A 17663-nucleotide genomic window follows, 5' to 3' on the forward strand; every position below is an offset into this window, starting at 1 on the left:
TTCTAATCTGGGAATGGTCAGAGCCAGAGCAGGGAGAGTCAGGACACTAACAGAAATGTAATCTCAAAGTGAGGAAATGCTTGCAAGTGGACCCCCCTCCCTCGCCATACCCCAGTAGGAGGGCTTAACATACTGGGGCAAAGGCAGTACTTTATATACATAAGCGGGGCGCCATGACAATCATTCTTGGCTGTTCCCACGGCAGGCTCATGCATGGCCAGTGCAGGTGTTGGCTCAGACACAAACAGAACCAGAGTTAGCATGGCTGGAACAGGAATTCAGGAATTTTAAGCCTGTCAAGGGGTGTGTCCAGTAGCTCCCAGGTCCCTGGAAAATAAGGACAGCGAACATCTGGGGCTGGTCAATGGAATACACAAGCTGAACCCAAACATCCAAGTTCAGGGCACAACCCGTTTCCCGTGCCTCGGCTCTGGGAAATGGCGTATCTCCAAATAGTCGAACCCCCAGCTATGACCTTGGCATCCCCCGGAGCTTGCAAAGGGCGCTTGCAGCCTGCCTACACTTCACTGCCCTGACTGCAGTTCTTGCCACGGTCAGACTTCACCTCCAACTTGAAAACAGGAGATCTCCAATTCTGCCAACAGGGCAGCGGCATCCCCTGTCGGAACACAGGAGCTCAGGTTGCTGGATGCTGTGGCTCGGCATGGAGATGAAGCTGTCCCGTCACTGGACGCCTAGCTCCTTTTACCACTAACTCCTCGATTTCTGCCACAGCAGGATTGTGGTGCCATAAACCAAAGAAACAAGTCAGAGTGGAGCAGAGACCCCCGCCTTCCGTTCCTCGGCTCCTGCCACCCCACCCATCCCAGTCTCCCGTCAGCAGGCCCGGCCTGCCATGTCGCGGGAGTCACCAACCTCGGTCAGCCTTCTAGGAAGACCGCGATCGTTTCCATGTAAACTAAAATCTCTCTTAGGGCGTTCTCATTATCTAAAGGAGAATCTACCAGGCAGGCAGTGTGAGACTTCGGGAAAGCCGAGTTCCCTCCGGCCTGGAAAGGGCCCGAGGCGGCCACAAGTGACCGCCCGGATGGCTCGAGGAGGCAGCTCGGGAGGAATGAGTGAGTGATGTGGAGGAAAAGTGAGGACGAAAAAGGGACTTCCGAAGGACGGGACTGGACAGCCTGCAAGTGGAAGTAATCTCCCGGTAGATAGGGGCGGGAGGGAGGAGGGGCTCGCGTGCCTTCTTCCGATTGGTCTCAGGGGTCCGCCTTAGGCCAATCAGGAGATGATGCGGTGAGGCGGGGCGCGAAGCAAGTTTAGGCTGGAAATGTTGCCCGCTTGGGACTTTGGGGAGCAAGGCACGTGATGCCCCTTAAGCAGACCGTTCTGTTTTACACAAAAGTGTCTCAGCTGTCGGTTCCTTTCCGGAGTCGAGTTGCAGAGCCAGCAGCGCCCGGCTCAGACCCGGAGCCGGCGAGACACGCAGAGCATCTTGCGCATGCGGGGCGGGAGAGCGAGAGAAATTAGCGCATGCGTGCCGGTACTGCGTGGCCTTCCCCGAAGCCATCTTTGAGGAGGGCTTCAGGCTGGCACCGAGCACTCGGGAGGAATCTTTATTGTGTGCCACGGCCTTTGTCGGAGTATATAAGAAAGGCAAAACCGCGGTGTGTCCCTGCCCTCCAGAGACGGCCGATGCCCTGCGGATCTAAGAGGGATCCCACAGAGAGCAGTCGCACTGAGGGGAACCCTGCCTCCACGCCGGATGCAGGTCTGGCAAACTAACGGCCTCTCGGCTTGGGCTCACTTCCTCCGCCGGAAGTTACGTACGTGACTCCCGGCAGGCTATTGAGTGGCGGGAACCGAGAGCTGCGGCACCTGGGGGAGTCAGTGGAGCCTGTGGGGAACGGGATCGGGCACAACGTGGCGCTTCTCCAGGCAGGGCCAGAGGACAGCGGCCACCTCCTCGTCGTGTGTGCGTGACTCGGCTCCTCGAGCCTCCGGCTCTGCGTCTGAGGTTCTGTGTGTGACGCTCTGGCCCCAAGTGGTCCCGGGGTCCCCTTAAGTCCGATTCTCGCCTCTCGCTTTCGACCATGCAGGCCTTCCTCAAAGGGCCGGCCTCCATCAGCACCAAGCCGCCGCCCACCAAGGACCGAGGACCCGCAGCCCCTGCGGGCAGCAGCGCCGAGAGCCGCAGGGCCAAACCCGTCCCGTGGGTGGAGAAATAGTAAGAGCGCGCCCCCCACCCCGATGCAAGCCTGGCCAAAAGCCCCGCCCCGCCCCGCCCCCGACTCTGCCCTAAGTCAGGTTGGGGAGGTTGTTGGGGTGGGTGAGAGGGACTGAGGGGCTTCGGAGAGCCTTTTTTGGGATGCTGTCCGCCAAGGACCGCGGACCACCGTGGCCGTGCCCTTCTGTTTCAGCCGACCCAAATGCGTGGACGAGGTGGCCTTTCAGGAGGAGGTGGTGGCAGTGTTGAAGAAGTCCTTGGAAGGAGCCGATGTGAGTTGGACTCATCTGTCCAGGGACTCGGGGCCTCCTCTGAGCCTAGACCTCGGATCCGCCCCCCAACTGGCCAGGCTAGAGCACTACTGGGTGTTTGGGATGGGGATCCGAGGCGCCTGGGACTGAGTCCTTCCCCGAGAACCCCTCCTCCTGCTGGGGACGTCCCGGCCCTGGGAGAAGCCGCACTATGGTTGGAGAGGCGGGTGGGGGTGTCCGCTGGGATGTCTGGTGGGGGGGGCCGGAGGAGGGGATGCTTGGGCGGAGTCCAAGGCATCTGGGAGGGAGTCCCTTCCGAGAACTACTTCTTCGGCTGGGAGGTCCAGGCAGAGAGGCAGGCTGCATTAATGCTGAGTTTGGATGAGGTCCACTGTACTTATCACTGCCCCCCACCACAAAGGGACCCGAGAACAAAAGGGGTCCTTGGAGTCATCGCAGTGCCACTGGGGCGCTGAGCAAGGCTGACCCAGCCGGCTGCCTCAGGACTATCTCCAGATGCCCCTTCTGAGCCCAGCCTCAAAGGACAGACTTGTGTTTCCACAGCTCCCCAACCTTTTGTTCTATGGACCACCTGGAACTGGAAAGACATCCACCATTCTGGCGGCTGCCAGGGAACTCTATGGGTGAGCCTGGGCCCTTTGTCTCCATTTGCAGCTCTTGGTAGATCACAGGGATTGGGAGATTCAGGAAACACTTATTAGGTGCCTGTTGTGTGCAAAACCTTGAGTCATACACTAGGGATACAGACTAGAAGAGACTGCCCTCATGGAGCTTACCTTTGTTGGGGGAGTGGGATGGGAGGAGGAAAAGTGGAGACGGAAGTTGTCGTGGAGCAAGAGGCTCCAAGATGGTTTTGAAAAGTGGAGAAGAGGGAGAGCCTGCCCAGCATGACAGGCAGCTTGTACCAGTGCATGGAGGGAAGGGAGGGAGTGATGAAATAGGAAATTCAGGGATCCACTGGTCTTGTTTGGATAAAATTGAATCCTCCAAGGAGGATGAAATAAAGCTGGAAGAGTGGGAGGCAGAATGTGGAGAATTTCAGGAGCTTGTTTTACTCTATAGGCAGCAAATCCTCAAAGGGAGAGGAGAATGGAGTGGCCTGTGAGAGGTAGCTAGTGCAGAAGTCCCAGGGAGCCCCCTGAACTAGGGAGTTAGTGGCTGTGTGGGAGCAGAGAAGGGAGTTATGGCCTATGTTGGGCACGTAGAATTGAGCAGAACCACTAGTGGGTCATATGAGTAGAAATTATGGTATTGGGTGCAAGCTAGTGGGACAATGGATAAGAGAGCTGAGTACTTAACTAGCTGTGTGATACTGGGAAGTCACTTAACTGGGATTGTCTCAAAAAACCCAAAGTTGTAGTCTGGAGTAACTGAGGGCAGCGTCCACAACACAAGTAAGGAGAGTTGGGAGGATAAGCGCGTGCGTTTGGGGGCAGAGATAATGAGTTCTGCTCTAGACGTGCATTTGAGATGGTAGTGGCAGACAGTTCAGGATCACAGACTTGTAAGATTTCAGAATTAGAAGGCACCCTGAGCCCCTGACTTCTAGTACACCACACCTGCTTGAAATCTTAGTGAGAAACCCACCTACTCTCTACCTGATAGCCCATCTACTTTTGAAAAGCTATTATTAGGAAGTTGTGTTGTTTATTTTTCCTGCTATCTCAGCATCCATCCATTGCTCCTAATGATGTCAAACAACAAATTAAGCCCTCTACTGAATGATAGTTTTTCAGTAAATAAAGATGATTGTGTGTTTTTTCCAGGCAAAATAACCCCGGTTTCTTCAGCCAATTCTCATACAATAGACTCAAAAGCCTTTTGCTATTGTATGTCTCATATACCATGATGCCTCTAACTGGACATGGTCTGCCAGAGTAGTTTGATCAGTGCACATGGCAGCTTCTTGATTTCTCTTCCCAGTACCCAAATCTCACTAGCTTTTGGATCTCCCATTTCAGACCATTGGCTCACACTGCCCTCTCAGCCTACTAAGATGCCCAGCTACAGAGGGTTCAAATCAGAGGGTAGCCCTGGATTTGTGGATTAGGTGATCATCGACCATGGGCTAATTCTTGCAGGTGTGAATTGATGAGATGTAAAGAGAGGGTACCTTGTACCTTTTAAAAAGAAAATAAGATCCATAATAGAAAGGGAGCACCTCTGCCAAGGAGGCAAGATGTGATCATTGATCCAGCAGAGGAAATTGAGAAGGACCGGTCAAATAGGTAGGAGGGAAACAAGATGTAAAGTAGTCATTGTCTGAGAGAGAGAAGACTGGCTTGGGCAAGAAGAGACACCTGTTTAAGAGACGGGAGCTTTTGTAATAGGGCAGGAGGTAGAGCTCAAGTGAGTGGTCTCTTGAATGGAAGTAGGGAGAAGTTTGAGAGTAAGCTGTAGGGAGGGATGTGCTGAGAAGTTAAGGAATGACCACAGAAGACCAACAGCTGTATAATGCTGGGCAAGTCACTTCCCGATTGCCTACCCCCTAAAATGTCATTTGCTAGGTATAGTTTTATTAAAGTGCCATAAAACACGAAAATATAAAGAAATTGAGCGGAATAATGGCACATGATCCCTAATTTTCTTCTTATTATAGACCTGAGCTTTTCCGACAAAGAGTTCTAGAATTAAATGCATCAGATGAACGTGGAATACAGGTTATTCGGGAGAAAGTAAAGACGTTTGCTCAACTAACTGTGTCAGGATCTCGCTCAGAGTAAGTAGCTAAGTTTTTCCTTCTCTTAGGTCATGATGCCTAAAATACCCTTTTGAGTGTTTTCTAATTTTGAATCCCATTTTTCTTGACAGTTTATAAACTTACATTTTACTTTTAGGTGGTCATTCCGTATCTTTTTCCTTCATAGATTTTTATTTTTTTCAGAGATCTATATTGGTGAGGGAGGATAGTAGTTCAGGTAAAACATACATGTATATAGGAATTCTCTCTCTCTCATCTCATATATAAGATGAAAATATATATAGTGTGAGTTCTTCGAAGGCATATATAGCATTTTCATCTTGAGTCTTGGATCATTACATTGCCCGAAATAGTTAATGTCATTCCAGTCATCTTACAATATTATTAACTATGTACAATGTTCTCTTGGCTCTGCTCAATTCACTTTGTATCAGTTCATGCAAATCTAGTTTTTTCTGAAAATCCGCTCGTCATTTACATAATAATGTTCCATCACAATCATACTCTACAACTTGTTTAGCCATTCTCCTGTTGATGAGCATTCCCCCAATTTCCAATTCTTAGTCACTAAAAAAAAAGAGGGAATATAATTTTGTCTCTTTTCCCCCTCCCCCCAGTCTTAAAAAAAAAATCTGTTTGGGATATAGACTTAGTAGTGTTATTACTGAAACAAAGGGAATGTGGTTTTATAACCTTTTGGGCAAATTGTTCTCTAGAATGGTTGGATCAGTTCACAATTCTTCTAGTGTCCTGGTTTTCCTACATCCCTTCCATAGTTAACATTTTCCTTTTTTGTCTTATTAGCTAATCTGACAATTGGTGAGGTATAGTACCTTAGCATCATTATAATTTACATTTTTTTAATCAATAATGACTTAGAATAGTTTTTCATGTAACTACAGATAATTTTGTCTGAAAACTGCCTGTTCAAAAGGGACCTCCATGTGCCAAAATGTTTGTGGCAGCCCTGTTTGTAGTGGCTAGAAGCTGGAAAATGAATGGATGCCCATCAATTGAAGAATAGTTGAGTAAATTGTGGTATATGAATGTTATGGAATATTATTGTTCTGTAAGAAGTGACCAGCAGGATGAGGACTGGAGAGACTTACATGAACTGATGCTAAGTGAAATGAGTAGAACCAGGAGGATCATTATATACCTCAACAGTGATACTGTTTGAGGATGTATTCTGATGGAAGTGGATCTCTTCGATAAAGAGAGCTAATTCAGTTTCAATTGATCAAGGATGGACAGAAGCAGCTACACAGAAAGAACACTGGGAAATGAATATAAACTGCTTGCATTTCTGTTTTTCTTCTCGGGTTATTTATACCCTCTGAATCCAATTCTCCCTGTGCAACAAGAGAACTGTTTGGTTCTGCACACATATATTGTATCTAGGATATATTGTAACCTACTTAACATGTAAAGGACTGCTTGCCATCTGGGGGAGGGGATAGAGAGGAGGGGAAAAATCGGAACAGAAGTGAGTGCAAGGGATAATGCTGTAAAAAATTACCCTGGCATGGGTTCTGTCAATAAAAAGTTTAAAAAAAAAAAATGAAAACGGCTTGTTCATATCCTTTAACCATTATCAACTGAGGAGTGACTTTTCTTATAAATTTGGGTTGGTTCTCTTATATGTGAGAAATGAGGCATGAATTAAATTAGAAAAGCCCAGTCTTTTGCCCTTGAATCATAGGTTTTAATACATCAAGATTTTAATTTTTTGGTATAAGGAAATATCTTTTATTTCATAGCAGAATAGGTTTTTTAAAATGTTGTTGAATTTTGCCACTGTGTTTATTTATCTTCCTGAAATCAATTTTGTTTCCTTGGAAGTAATGCTTTCAGCACAGTGCTTAGGATTTGAAGTTACTATGTTGTGAGAAGCATCTCTTAAGTTACTGCTGCCTCTCTTTGATATAGTGGGAAGCCATGTCCTCCTTTTAAGATTGTAATTCTGGATGAAGCTGACTCTATGACCTCTGCAGCTCAAGCAGCTTTAAGGCGTACAATGGAGAAAGAGTCCAAAACGACTCGATTCTGCCTTATCTGCAATTATGTTAGTCGGTATGTATGCTCCCTTTCTTGATAGCCAGGTGAAGGAACAAACAAAACAAACAACTTTTGTAAGTGCTCAGGGTGCCCACATGCTTTTAAATTGTTCTTGATAAACCCAAGTACTGAGAAATCCCTGCCAACAGTTACTTTTTCAACTTGATCCCTTTTCTCTTACAGGATAATTGAACCCTTAACCTCTCGATGCTCCAAATTCCGCTTCAAGCCTTTGTCAGATAAAATTCAGTATCAGAGATTACTAGACATTTCTGAGAAGGAAAACGTGAAAATCAGTAATGAGGTGGGTAGGGTGACTGATTTGTGCCTGATTTGCTGTTGGTAGCCCATCTAAGACAGTCAAGTCTGCTAATTGAACATGGAGGAGCCCTAGCAATGTCATAGGTGTCATAGTATTTTAAATTTTGAAAATTATGGAGCATGTATAAAACCATGCAAGTATTTGGATGATGAGGTACCAAGAAAATAAGAAAATTCCAGATCCTAGACAAGTTTTAAGGTGGTGTCTCTTCCTGTATAGAGGTGACTTGTTCATGAGAACATCGTTTTTTTCCTTTTTTAGGGAATATCTTACCTTGTGAAAGTGTCAGAAGGAGACCTACGAAAAGCCATCACGTTTCTTCAAAGTGCTACTCGACTGACAGGTGGGCAAGAAGTCACAGAGAAGGTGATCACAGAAATTGCTGGGGTAGGATGTTCTCTCTGTTCTTGGGGCTTTTCCTGCAGTTTTGTCCTTTGTAGGTGTAACTGGGGAAGAAATTATTCTTCAAACTGAACCCTAAACCCTAAATGCCTCTGGAACACCCCCAGCTCAGGAGGGGAAACTTGTTTGCCCTAAGGGATCAAGCTGAATAAGGAATCCCTGAAGTCTATAAATCCCAAATATGAGAAAGCCATCTCATTAAACCCATCTCCCCTACACCCACTTGGCATCCTCAGCATTAACTAATTAAACTAATTAAAGCCAACATTTATCCAGTCTTTGTAGTTTACTGCACATAGAACTTGCCTGTCCTCACTCCAAGCCCAGAGCTCCCACTTGATTGAGCTGTCTCTTCGGCCTTCCCTGGGGAAATAAATCCGGTGAAGATTTCTGACCCTGGGCCCATGCCAAGGCAAAAGGGAGAGATTATTGCTGTACCTTCAGCCCAGCCACATTTAGAATCCTGTTTCAGAGTTATCCTGGGCTTTTCTCAGCGGGGGTGGGGATGGGATCAGTTCTCCTGGACATAGGACAAAAAACATTCTTCCTGGAAATCACTAGATATCCATCTAGCTTTGTTATAAAATTATAGCAGCTGACAAGTCATATATAGTAAATTCTAGTCAGCCTTTAGTGGTCAGTTCACAAGTTACAAAGTCTTGTTGCAGGCTTGGATGTATGTACACACAAGCAGTGAAAGTATCTGAAATAAAAACCCAAACTCTTGGTATACATTTTTTACCCTTTTAATTGTACCATTGCCATGCCACTTTTTTCTGGCTTGGGAACAATTGTCAGGAAACAAATAGAGGATAGGGACCATGTTCCTCATGACAGGTATGCCAGGAATTCTTTATATTGAAGGTATTGAAACTAATTTCTATCCTAGGGATAGAAATTTAACTATAACATTTGTGTTTGTTACAATTATAGTACAAAGAGCTTAGGAACTTGTTCCCAGAATATATCTGTTTGCATTTTCCTTTCTAGGTGGTACCTACAGAAACGATTAATGGCATTTTCTCAGCCTGTCAGAGTGGCTCCTTTGAAAAACTGGAAGCCATTGTTAAGGTAACTTTTTAAATGTATTATGCAATAATTAATACTGAGAATTTTGGGGTAGCTGACCTTAAGTCTCTACTTAGGATCTAATTGATGAGGGGCATGCAGCAACCCAGCTTATTAACCAACTTCATGATGTGGTGGTGGAAAAAGAGGACCTCACTGATAAGCAGAAGTCAGTCATTACAGAGAAGCTTGCAGTAAGCAAACCTCATTACCATATTTGGGTATGGCTAGCTAGGCCTAAGTTTTGAAAAGGCAGTAACCTGTTATTTTTCCTTTTCAGGAAATGGACAAGTGCCTAGCAGATGGTGCCGATGAACACTTGCAGTTGATCAGTCTCTGTGCTACAGTGATGCAGCAATTAACTCAAAATGTTAATTGAACTTTTTGCATTTTGATGGCAATAAAAGTTTGGATGTAAAATTTTTACTTTCTTTCCACTTACCACCTTATGGATTGCTCTCCTAGTTTATTAGTGGGCATAGGGACAAATTTATTTTCCTTTTAAAAGGCCTAACCACATACACTACCCATGCTTATCTTCCTCATCCCACCTAACATTAATGGCAATAAGTTAAACAAGAGCAATCATTTTGAATTCAAAGTGAATATACAAGTAATTTATTGAACATTCAAACTTCATTAAGACATGTGCAATATGGCAATTTTACTGGGTTTAACCCTATTCTAGTTTATGATTGCTTGCTGGGGCTTAGCAACAGGGTCCAGTTCACACTTAGCACTAATTAAATACTTTATTGAATAAATACAATACCAAACAAAATGCATTCAAATGCTTCCTTAAAAAAAAATTAGTCCATTTTGAAAAGCCTTTCCTATTCAGTCTACTGACTAACACAATAAAGGCAGATATGCTAGTTTAACATAATTGGCTGATTTTATACAGCACTTATATCTTTTAGTCCACAAGTAAATTATTAAATGATAGAGAACATCTAATACAACCATTTCTACAGAACTAGGAAATAAATTTCTAATAAAGAAAGATTTTACAGACCCCATATCTTTTACACCCAACCCCAACAGTCTAACTCTAAAGGAGAAAGCCAGTAGCTCTTTCCCCACAAGAGCTCACGACTATCAAAAATCTGTATTTCTGATCCGTTATGAGCATTGAGACAAGATTCAATATTCCCAAAGAAAGAAGCACAATGCACGTTGTGAATCGCCTATTCAGCAACAGCGAGCACTGCATTCAAAACCATCTCATCCCAGGGATTAAATAAGATCAGCCACATTCATTGGCATCTCCTCCACTGTAGTATTGTAGAAAGTCTCAATGTCACGAAGAATCCTCTTGTCTTCTTCAGTAACAAAGTTTATAGCCACACCTTTCCTCCCAAAACGACCACCTCTGCCAATTCTGCATAAAAGAAAGACAGTAATAACTATAGTATATTCCTTAGGCCACAAGGAGATGATCCACTTGTTAACCAGCTGCTGTTTATTTGCCAAGGTAATAGAGTGCTTCTATTTGGAGCACTAGCTGCTAGATCAAAGTTTTTAGATGAGGGGGGAAAAAAAATCTTCCTTAGCAGTTAGTGCCAAAAGTAAGCAGATCAAGGCTTTGTCTGGCTGCAAAATGAGATCTCAGGTCTTGAGCATTGTGATTTTAAGCAGATGACAGTATTCGGTTTGGGGTAGTGAATTAAGCCCATACCAAAGTGGGCAAAGATCGAAGGTCAGCCTGGGACAGATGTCAAACTCCAGGAATGAAATAAAAAGAATTGTTATATTACTCCATTTCGACGCTGCACCTCTGGAACTGTAGACTGTAAATGTAAATAACTTCAAGGTTAACTATTTTTCTAGGACTTACAATTCTTTTTCAGTGGGAAAACTTAACTCCTTATTCTCCAACTTTTTGGTATGGAAACCCAAACTTATCACTGCTTTTTGCTCAGTTTCACACACAAAACCACATTAAAAAGTTACTGCAAATGTGGTTTAAACCCAACATCTGCCTTCCTTCATAGAAACCAGACAATAACAAACCACCTAACGTAACAAAGGCTAATACACAAAATGGCTTTGGCTAGGACGTTGGGAACTTAAAAATATCAAATAATCATGACAAAAGAAAAACAAATATATAAATACCGACTCGCTCTTTATTCAAACAGTGTGCTGTTTCGCTTATGAATCCACGTCCTAAATTACGTCACGCCGTTTCTGAGTGCCATCTCACGTCATCAACTGCTGCTATCGACTCCTGTATTTTTTAAAAAGTCTTTTTTTACATCAAGTAACAAAGCACAATTTAATTTATTTAGGGATCAAGCCACTATAACTATATGCCAGGGACACAAAACTCGGTTACTACCAGAACACACCAAGAGAATCCCACTAGAGAAAAATCACCAAGAAAGCACAAGACACAGGAGGCAACATGAGAAACACCAATGAGTCTTAAAAGAACTAAGGCTCAAATAAAATGCCACAAGACCTAAACACCCTTTTTCTGCTATCAATTAACAGCGAGTCTTTTCCTTTCCTCTTAACGAAACTTCAAAATTTGGGCCATATTTCAGACTCAAGGTAAGTTTTCCCACTGTTTTAACTATGCCAAAAGAGCTCTTCCCCCCCAAATAAACTGCATTTAAATAGCATTGTGTCAAGTCAGTTTTTTCCTAAAATACATTCCCTCAAATTTTGAGGCTATCTAGCCTGAAGGAAAGAATTTATTTGGAAGCTACAGAATGCCAGTAAATAGAAGTAATAGTGATACATATAATCCAATCATATATCATCTACTAACCTGTGAATATAGTTTTCACGATTGGTGGGTAGATCATAGTTTATAACCAAAGATACTTGCTGCACATCAATCCCACGAGCCTAGAAAAAAGTAGTAACGAAATTAAACTATTGTCTCAAAAGCTAGTTCAACCCTAGGTGATGTGTATCTATTTCACACCCATTTGGACTGTTGGCCACAAAGTAAGTAATGGACTACAACAATGTAGTTCACTGTGGAGTGTGGTCTTTTCTCTCCCAGATAGCTTTTAATTGAGAAAAGGCTAATTAAAAAACCTTCCCCAAATAAGCAGCTTTTGGGAAGTTTCCCCGCAGTATCCCATCCTTGTAAAACTTTATATATAATTACCAACAAGTCTGTAGTGATCAGAACCCGGCTTGACCCTGATCTGAACTCCCTCATGATAACATCTCGCTCCTTCTGGTCCATGTCACCATGCTACAAAGCAAACAAAATTTTAAAATCTTAGTACCTTTTCCACGTTAACATTTACTACTGATTTAACCTTTATCACTGAAAATATTGAAGCTTAAAAATTTTAGCCAAAATCTTTTAGGTTAAGATTTTAAGCCATTTAACAATGTCTGAGATCAAGCGTCCCTGGCTGCTATGGCACATGTTAACAGACAGGGATAGTAAAAAAACATTTTAATTTAAGCAGGGGGAACGACAACATAGCACTTTTTTGCAGCTATATTGTAACTAGTTCCTGCCTTAATTACGTGGATTTAAGTAACAAAATAAACTAGATATCGACACTCTTATTAAAGCAAAACATTAATGACTTACCAGAGCAGAAACTGTGAAATCTCTGGCATGCATCTTTTCAGTCAGCCAATCTACCTTTCGTCTTGTGTTCAGAAAAATAACAGCCTGTGTAATGGTCAGTGTCTCATACAAGTCACAAAGAGTATCCAGCTTCCATTCCTAAAAAAGAGATTGCTTCTAAGTTAAGCAGTTATAGCAATAACACATCCTTAGTAAGACAAACATATTTATAACAGGGAGGTTAAATTTAAGGTTGCCAGAAGCTTACCAACTTATGTGGTTCATGTGTATAGCACTAAGATCTTAAGACACAGGACACTGGACATTAAGAAAGAGGTCCACCCAAGTCTTTTTTCAATCTAGTGCGCATTTGTTCTTCTTCTTGTATATACTGTGCTAGCATTATTACAAAAACCAAGGCATTGCCCTAATTTCTGCAATTTTAGCACAGTGCTTTTAACAAGAAGGTACAACCTTAACAAAATTAACCTCCCACCAGAAATAATATTAAAAGTTACCTCTCTTTCAACATTAATGTAGAATTGTTTAATTCCCTCAAGGGTCAATTCTTCCTTCTTCACCAGAATTCGAATAGGATCTCTCATGAACTTTTTGGTCACTTCTAACACATCAGTTGGCATTGTGGCAGAAAGTAACACAACCTTTAGGGGGAAAAAAAGGTATTTCATTTAAAAAAATTAAGCTGTTTAATTTAGTACCTTTAAAGACTCCACTGATGATCCAAATGTTTGAGACCAAGCGTCCCTGTCTAACTACAGACCAGTTAAGACAGGGATAGTATGAAACAATTTTTTTTGAGCAGGGGGAACGACAATATAGGCACTTCACAGCCATATTGTAACTTTTACCTGCAATTCTTATATTAAGATAAAACCCACATAATTTACACCTAGGGTGGAGGGGATTGTGAGAGTTTGAATAGTTTTTCATTTTGGTTAGAGAGATAGAAAAATTATCCATTGGAGTTGATTTTTCTCCCTCCCAAGACAGCAAACTAGATTATACATTATACCTGAATATTTGTACTTAATTTCTGGAAAATCTCATAGATTTGATCCTTAAATCCACGACTCAACATTTCATCTGCTTCATCCAAAACAAACATCTTGATCCATTTTGGAGCTGTTAAGAAAAAGCACTATTTGAATGGTGTTGGCTAAGAAATTTAAGCCCATCCTTTCCAATACAGAAATGCAAATGTAGGTCCCCACAAAAACAGCTGTTTTCATTTCTATTCCTTGTACAAAATATTGGGCCAACAACTCAACTATTAAAGTCCAAGACACTACCCATTAGGAATCGCAAAACTTACAAAGATATCTTCTGTTTAGCATATCAAACACTCGGCCAGGAGTTCCAACAACAATGTGTGGGGCCTCAGCCTGCAGTTTTTGCATTTCATTTCGAACATTGGTGCCACCGATGCAGGCATGACATGTTGCTCCCATATAGTCTCCAAGAGCTAAAATTACTTTCTGGATCTAAGTTCAAGGGAAAAAAAAAAAACCTATATTGCAGTCTCCAAACAAGCAATTTAGTACTTAAAACTCAGAAAGCAAATACTAACGTTCTAAGTCTGCAGTTTTACATGCAGTCAGATGCTTGTCCAAAAGTAATGTGACAAATGCATAAAACATCCAGTTATCTTAAGGTTATCTAATCCATGCAGCTTGCAGGTAATAGTTCATTCAATAAACCTTATAACCCTGCAACAACCTTTCCGAACAAATGTTCCTATTTATCTAGCATATTGTGACTTTTTACTCAATAAAGCAACTAACTCACTTCAGTAGGTGAATGACTAATGAAAACCACATACATATGTTTCCAATTAACATTTCTTCCGAGACCAAAAACATTAGCACTATTAAGATCAAGTGTTAAAGGTCAGTGTGGCAAGGAAACTAATCACGCAAAGGATCAAAAAACCACAAAAATCAAACTTCATTCAGAACAGTGGGATTTCTACACTGGCTGGGGACCCCAAACCCACCCACTGCACATTAATTCGAAGTTCTGAACGGCCCGTGCTGGGATACCTGTTGAGCCAGCTCTCTGGTGGGGGCCAACACTAGTGCTTGGGTCTCCTTGAGCTCTATCTCCAACTGTTGCAGGATGGAAATAGCAAACGTGGCTGTCTTGCCAGTCCCTGACTGAGCTTGAGCAATCACATCATACCCTAAAAAAAGGAGACGCGTGTTTAGGGCCTGAGAGGGCGCGCCCCGAAACCCCCTCCTCGTGCCTCCGGCCCGGGCTGTGATCAGCAAAGCAAGCTTCTCTCCATTCCAGGTCAGTCCCGAAAGATGGTAAGGCCATCACTTCACAGTCGGGCAGAGGGATCCCATTCCAGCCCGCTCCCCTGGGGGTCCTGCCCCAGCCCAGCCTACCCTTGATGCAGGGGATGATGGCTCTCTGCTGGATGGCCGAGGGCTTCTCGAAACCGTACGCGTAGATGCCCCGCAGCAGAGACTCCTTAAGGTTCATATCATCGAAGTTGTCCACGATTTCGTTCCAGTTGCTCTCGATGACACCATCGGGGTCCATTCCCTCTGGGCCGCCATGGTCTCTGTGGGCCACAAGTGCGGGCTCCGTAAGGTCCCCTCCCCCAGGCCGGCCGCACGTGGCCCCGGCCCCAACGGCCCGGGCCGCGTCCCCAAGGCTCCTGGCCCCGGCCCCCGCCCCCTGCGGCTCTCGCGAGAGAGCGGCGCGCGCCGGCCGGGCTCCGCCCCTCGCACTGCGCCAGCCCCGTGATTGACACCGGCGGCGGGGGAGGGAGGGAGGGAGCCACGGGGCGGGCGGCAAGGCCGCCAACGGCCTCGAGCCGAGCCGCCGCGGGCCTGGGGGGAGGGGGTCGGGAGGAGGCCCGAACCGCCGCCACGTCCTCCCCCGCCCGAGAGTACCCACCCAAGCACACGCATACGCACACAAGGGCCCGCGGCCTTTCCAGCGCCGCCCCGCCTGGAAGGGAGCCGCCCGCGGCCGTTACCGAGGCTGGGCCCCGGGGACAGACCAGGAGCAGCGCCCCCTCCCCCCGCCTCCGCCCCAGCCGAGTCGGGCCGGGCCCCGCGGCTGCGCCGTAGAAGCTTCTCGAAGCGGCGCCGGCGCAGCGCCCCTCAAGCCACCCGGAAACCCGGAGCCTTCCCGCCTTCCCGCGACACGGCCCAGTCCACCCAGAAGGCCCAGGGCCCCACCGCCGCCAGAGGCGCGTACCTGTTATAATCCGCGGAGCCACCAGACATGATCCGAACCAACGCTCAGAGTCCGACTGAAAAGACAGCGGCGCCGCGCCACCCGCCTTTTATATGCGCGCCGCCGGGACGCGTTTCTCGCGGAGGGATATTTACCGACTAACTTGCCCGCGGCCACGAATCCCGCCGCTGAGACGCCTCCTGAGGTAAAACCCTGAATCAAGTGACAGAAAAGTTGGACACCGATGCTTTTAAGCAGTTTAGAGGGCGCGAGAAGACCTGGGAGTTTTCTAAGGGCGGAGGGACTCTTTGGCCAATGGCGGAAGGATATTGCAGCAATTGGAGCGGCGAGCCTGTCCAAGTTCCCTCCTCCCGCCTCCCTCCCCCTTCCCCCTACGGGGTTTCTCCTCCCAGTCCCTGCCGCAGAGCCCAGGGCTGGGGGTGGGGGAGTGGAGGGAGGGGAAGAGAAGAGGGATGGGGGAAGGGGAGGGAGGAGCGCTGAGCTGAGGAAGGAAAGGGGGAGGGAAAGTGGGGGGAGGGGAAGCAGAAGGAAAGAGGGGCAAGGGAATGGGGAGGGGGAGGAGAGGTGAAGGAAAGGGGAAAGGGAGGAGGAATGGGGGGAAGGGAGCGGGGAGCAAAGATGTAAGAAAGGGGAAGGGAGAAAGAAGAGAAGAGGAAGGAGGAATGAAAGCAGTAAAGGGGGAAGAAAGGAAGGAGGAGAGGGAGAGGGGTGTCCTGCCGTACGGAAGCGGGGAGATCAGAACCCTCTCCTCTTTTTCCGAGAAGTACCCCTGGGAGAATCTAGCAGTCCTTCCTTCTCCTCACTCCCTTTCCCCAGCCTTTTAAACTCAATTAAAAGCGCCCGTGGTCGGGGACCCCGGTCTTCACTAGGGAGCCCAACCGCAGGTTCCTCGCCCCCTTGTGCAGGCACTGTCCCCACCTGGCGGGGTCCTCCTGCCTGCATATTCCCGCAATATGGGACGGGATGCCCAGAGTCTGCAGACGGGGCAGAGCGATCTGGGGAGGCGCGGAATTCAGAGAAGGAAGCGGGGGCCGGGACCCGAGGGGCTCTTAAGTTACTTCTTGTCCTGCCATCGTCCCTTTAGCCACGCGTGCTTTAGGGACATCTGCGCGGCGGGGGGAGGGGATGCGTGTCAGCCAGTGGAGATGGAATACTTTGTTGTTTTGGGTGTTTGGGCCTCAGTTACGGGGCCACCTGCCCAGACGGGCTCCTGTCAGCAACCTACCAATGCCGCCCCAAAGTCACTGCCCCCACACCATCTCTATATAGGCTCAGCCTAACCACGCCCTGGAGGTATGGACACGGGCCTGGGAGGCTGATCCCTCTGCCGCCGCCTTTTTCTGTTTCTGTAGTGCCGAGAGCAGCCGCGCTTTTTCTTCTTCCTTAAAAAAAACGATTACACACTTCACCCTCCTTCCCTCCCACCTCACATGTCTTCTTTAAGGTTAGATCTGTTAGGGGTCAGGCACTTCTTGAACACACACAGAATTCTAGGTTCCAGCCTGTTCCAGGAGACTTACATCCACTTTTTATACTTGTCCCAAATCTCATCCCAAATCGGCGCAAGTTTGAACTTTAAGGAGCAGAAGGGAGGTAAAAGACTTGAAGTTCAATTCAGCAAATATTTATTATGTCCAAGAGAGACATAAAAAAGCAGCCTGGCTGCTTACATTCTAGATTCTGCCACAGATTCATGGGAGGGATTCTTAGGGGAAGGACCTCATGGAGAGCAGGCTCAAGATGAGGCTCCAGGAGACGCTTACTTTCAGTGTCAGGCAGGCCCATGGGGTCCGGGAAGTGTTTGTTGAGTGACCCCCAAGAAGGCAGGCCTGGGCTAGACTGGTGGAGGCCTTTCTTTCCCTGGAGGCAGCCTGGTGCAG

The 17663-nt window shown here is 46.2% G+C and overlaps 2 protein-coding genes and 5 non-coding genes across 9 annotated transcripts; 1 reads left to right on the forward strand and 6 right to left on the reverse strand.

The window, feature by feature from the left end:
- Nucleotides 1–1456: 1456 nt before the first annotated feature.
- On the forward strand, nt 1457–9428 carry RFC4 (replication factor C subunit 4). Its single transcript, XM_051983264.1, has 10 exons — nt 1457–2185; nt 2379–2457; nt 3001–3080; nt 5057–5176; nt 7088–7231; nt 7400–7520; nt 7800–7925; nt 8931–9011; nt 9086–9202; nt 9289–9428. The coding sequence occupies exons 1-10, from the start codon at nt 2052–2054 to the stop codon at nt 9385–9387; spliced, it is 1101 nt and encodes a 366-aa protein (XP_051839224.1). The 5' UTR covers nt 1457–2051; the 3' UTR covers nt 9388–9428.
- A 168-nt stretch (nt 9429–9596) lies between these two features.
- EIF4A2 (eukaryotic translation initiation factor 4A2) lies at nt 9597–15899 on the reverse strand. Of its 3 annotated transcripts, XR_007951621.1 has the most exons (11): nt 15784–15899; nt 14961–15139; nt 14613–14752; nt 13886–14054; nt 13586–13695; nt 13071–13214; nt 12574–12711; nt 12133–12222; nt 11785–11864; nt 11127–11238; nt 10293–10389 (listed from the first exon to the last, which is right to left on the reverse strand). XR_007951621.1 is itself a non-coding variant. In XM_051983262.1 (10 exons), the coding sequence occupies exons 1-10, from the start codon at nt 15810–15812 to the stop codon at nt 10245–10247; spliced, it is 1224 nt and encodes a 407-aa protein (XP_051839222.1). In that variant the 5' UTR covers nt 15813–15899; the 3' UTR covers nt 9597–10244. The 3 variants fall into 3 exon arrangements, 2 of the variants coding, with proteins under 2 accessions (XP_051839222.1, XP_051839223.1); XM_051983262.1 differs by lacking the exon at nt 11127–11238 and having other exon boundaries at nt 9597–10389; XM_051983263.1 differs by lacking the exon at nt 10293–10389 and having other exon boundaries at nt 11122–11238.
- On the reverse strand, nt 11952–12086 carry LOC127558506 (small nucleolar RNA SNORA4). Its single transcript, XR_007952885.1, has one exon. It is a non-coding gene; the product is annotated as a small nucleolar RNA SNORA4 (small nucleolar RNA).
- On the reverse strand, nt 12365–12499 carry LOC127558487 (small nucleolar RNA SNORA63). Its single transcript, XR_007952867.1, has one exon. It is a non-coding gene; the product is annotated as a small nucleolar RNA SNORA63 (small nucleolar RNA).
- Nucleotides 12838–13021, reverse strand: LOC127558546 (small nucleolar RNA SNORA81). The gene has a single exon (XR_007952921.1). It is a non-coding gene; the product is annotated as a small nucleolar RNA SNORA81 (small nucleolar RNA).
- On the reverse strand, nt 13298–13427 carry LOC127558488 (small nucleolar RNA SNORA63). Its single transcript, XR_007952868.1, has one exon. It is a non-coding gene; the product is annotated as a small nucleolar RNA SNORA63 (small nucleolar RNA).
- LOC127558548 (small nucleolar RNA SNORD2) lies at nt 14828–14899 on the reverse strand. The gene has a single exon (XR_007952923.1). It is a non-coding gene; the product is annotated as a small nucleolar RNA SNORD2 (small nucleolar RNA).
- Nucleotides 15900–17663: the final 1764 nt, after the last annotated feature.

This window comes from Antechinus flavipes, chromosome 3, assembly GCF_016432865.1.
Source record: "Antechinus flavipes isolate AdamAnt ecotype Samford, QLD, Australia chromosome 3, AdamAnt_v2, whole genome shotgun sequence".
NCBI classification, from domain to species: Eukaryota; Metazoa; Chordata; class Mammalia; order Dasyuromorphia; family Dasyuridae; genus Antechinus; species Antechinus flavipes.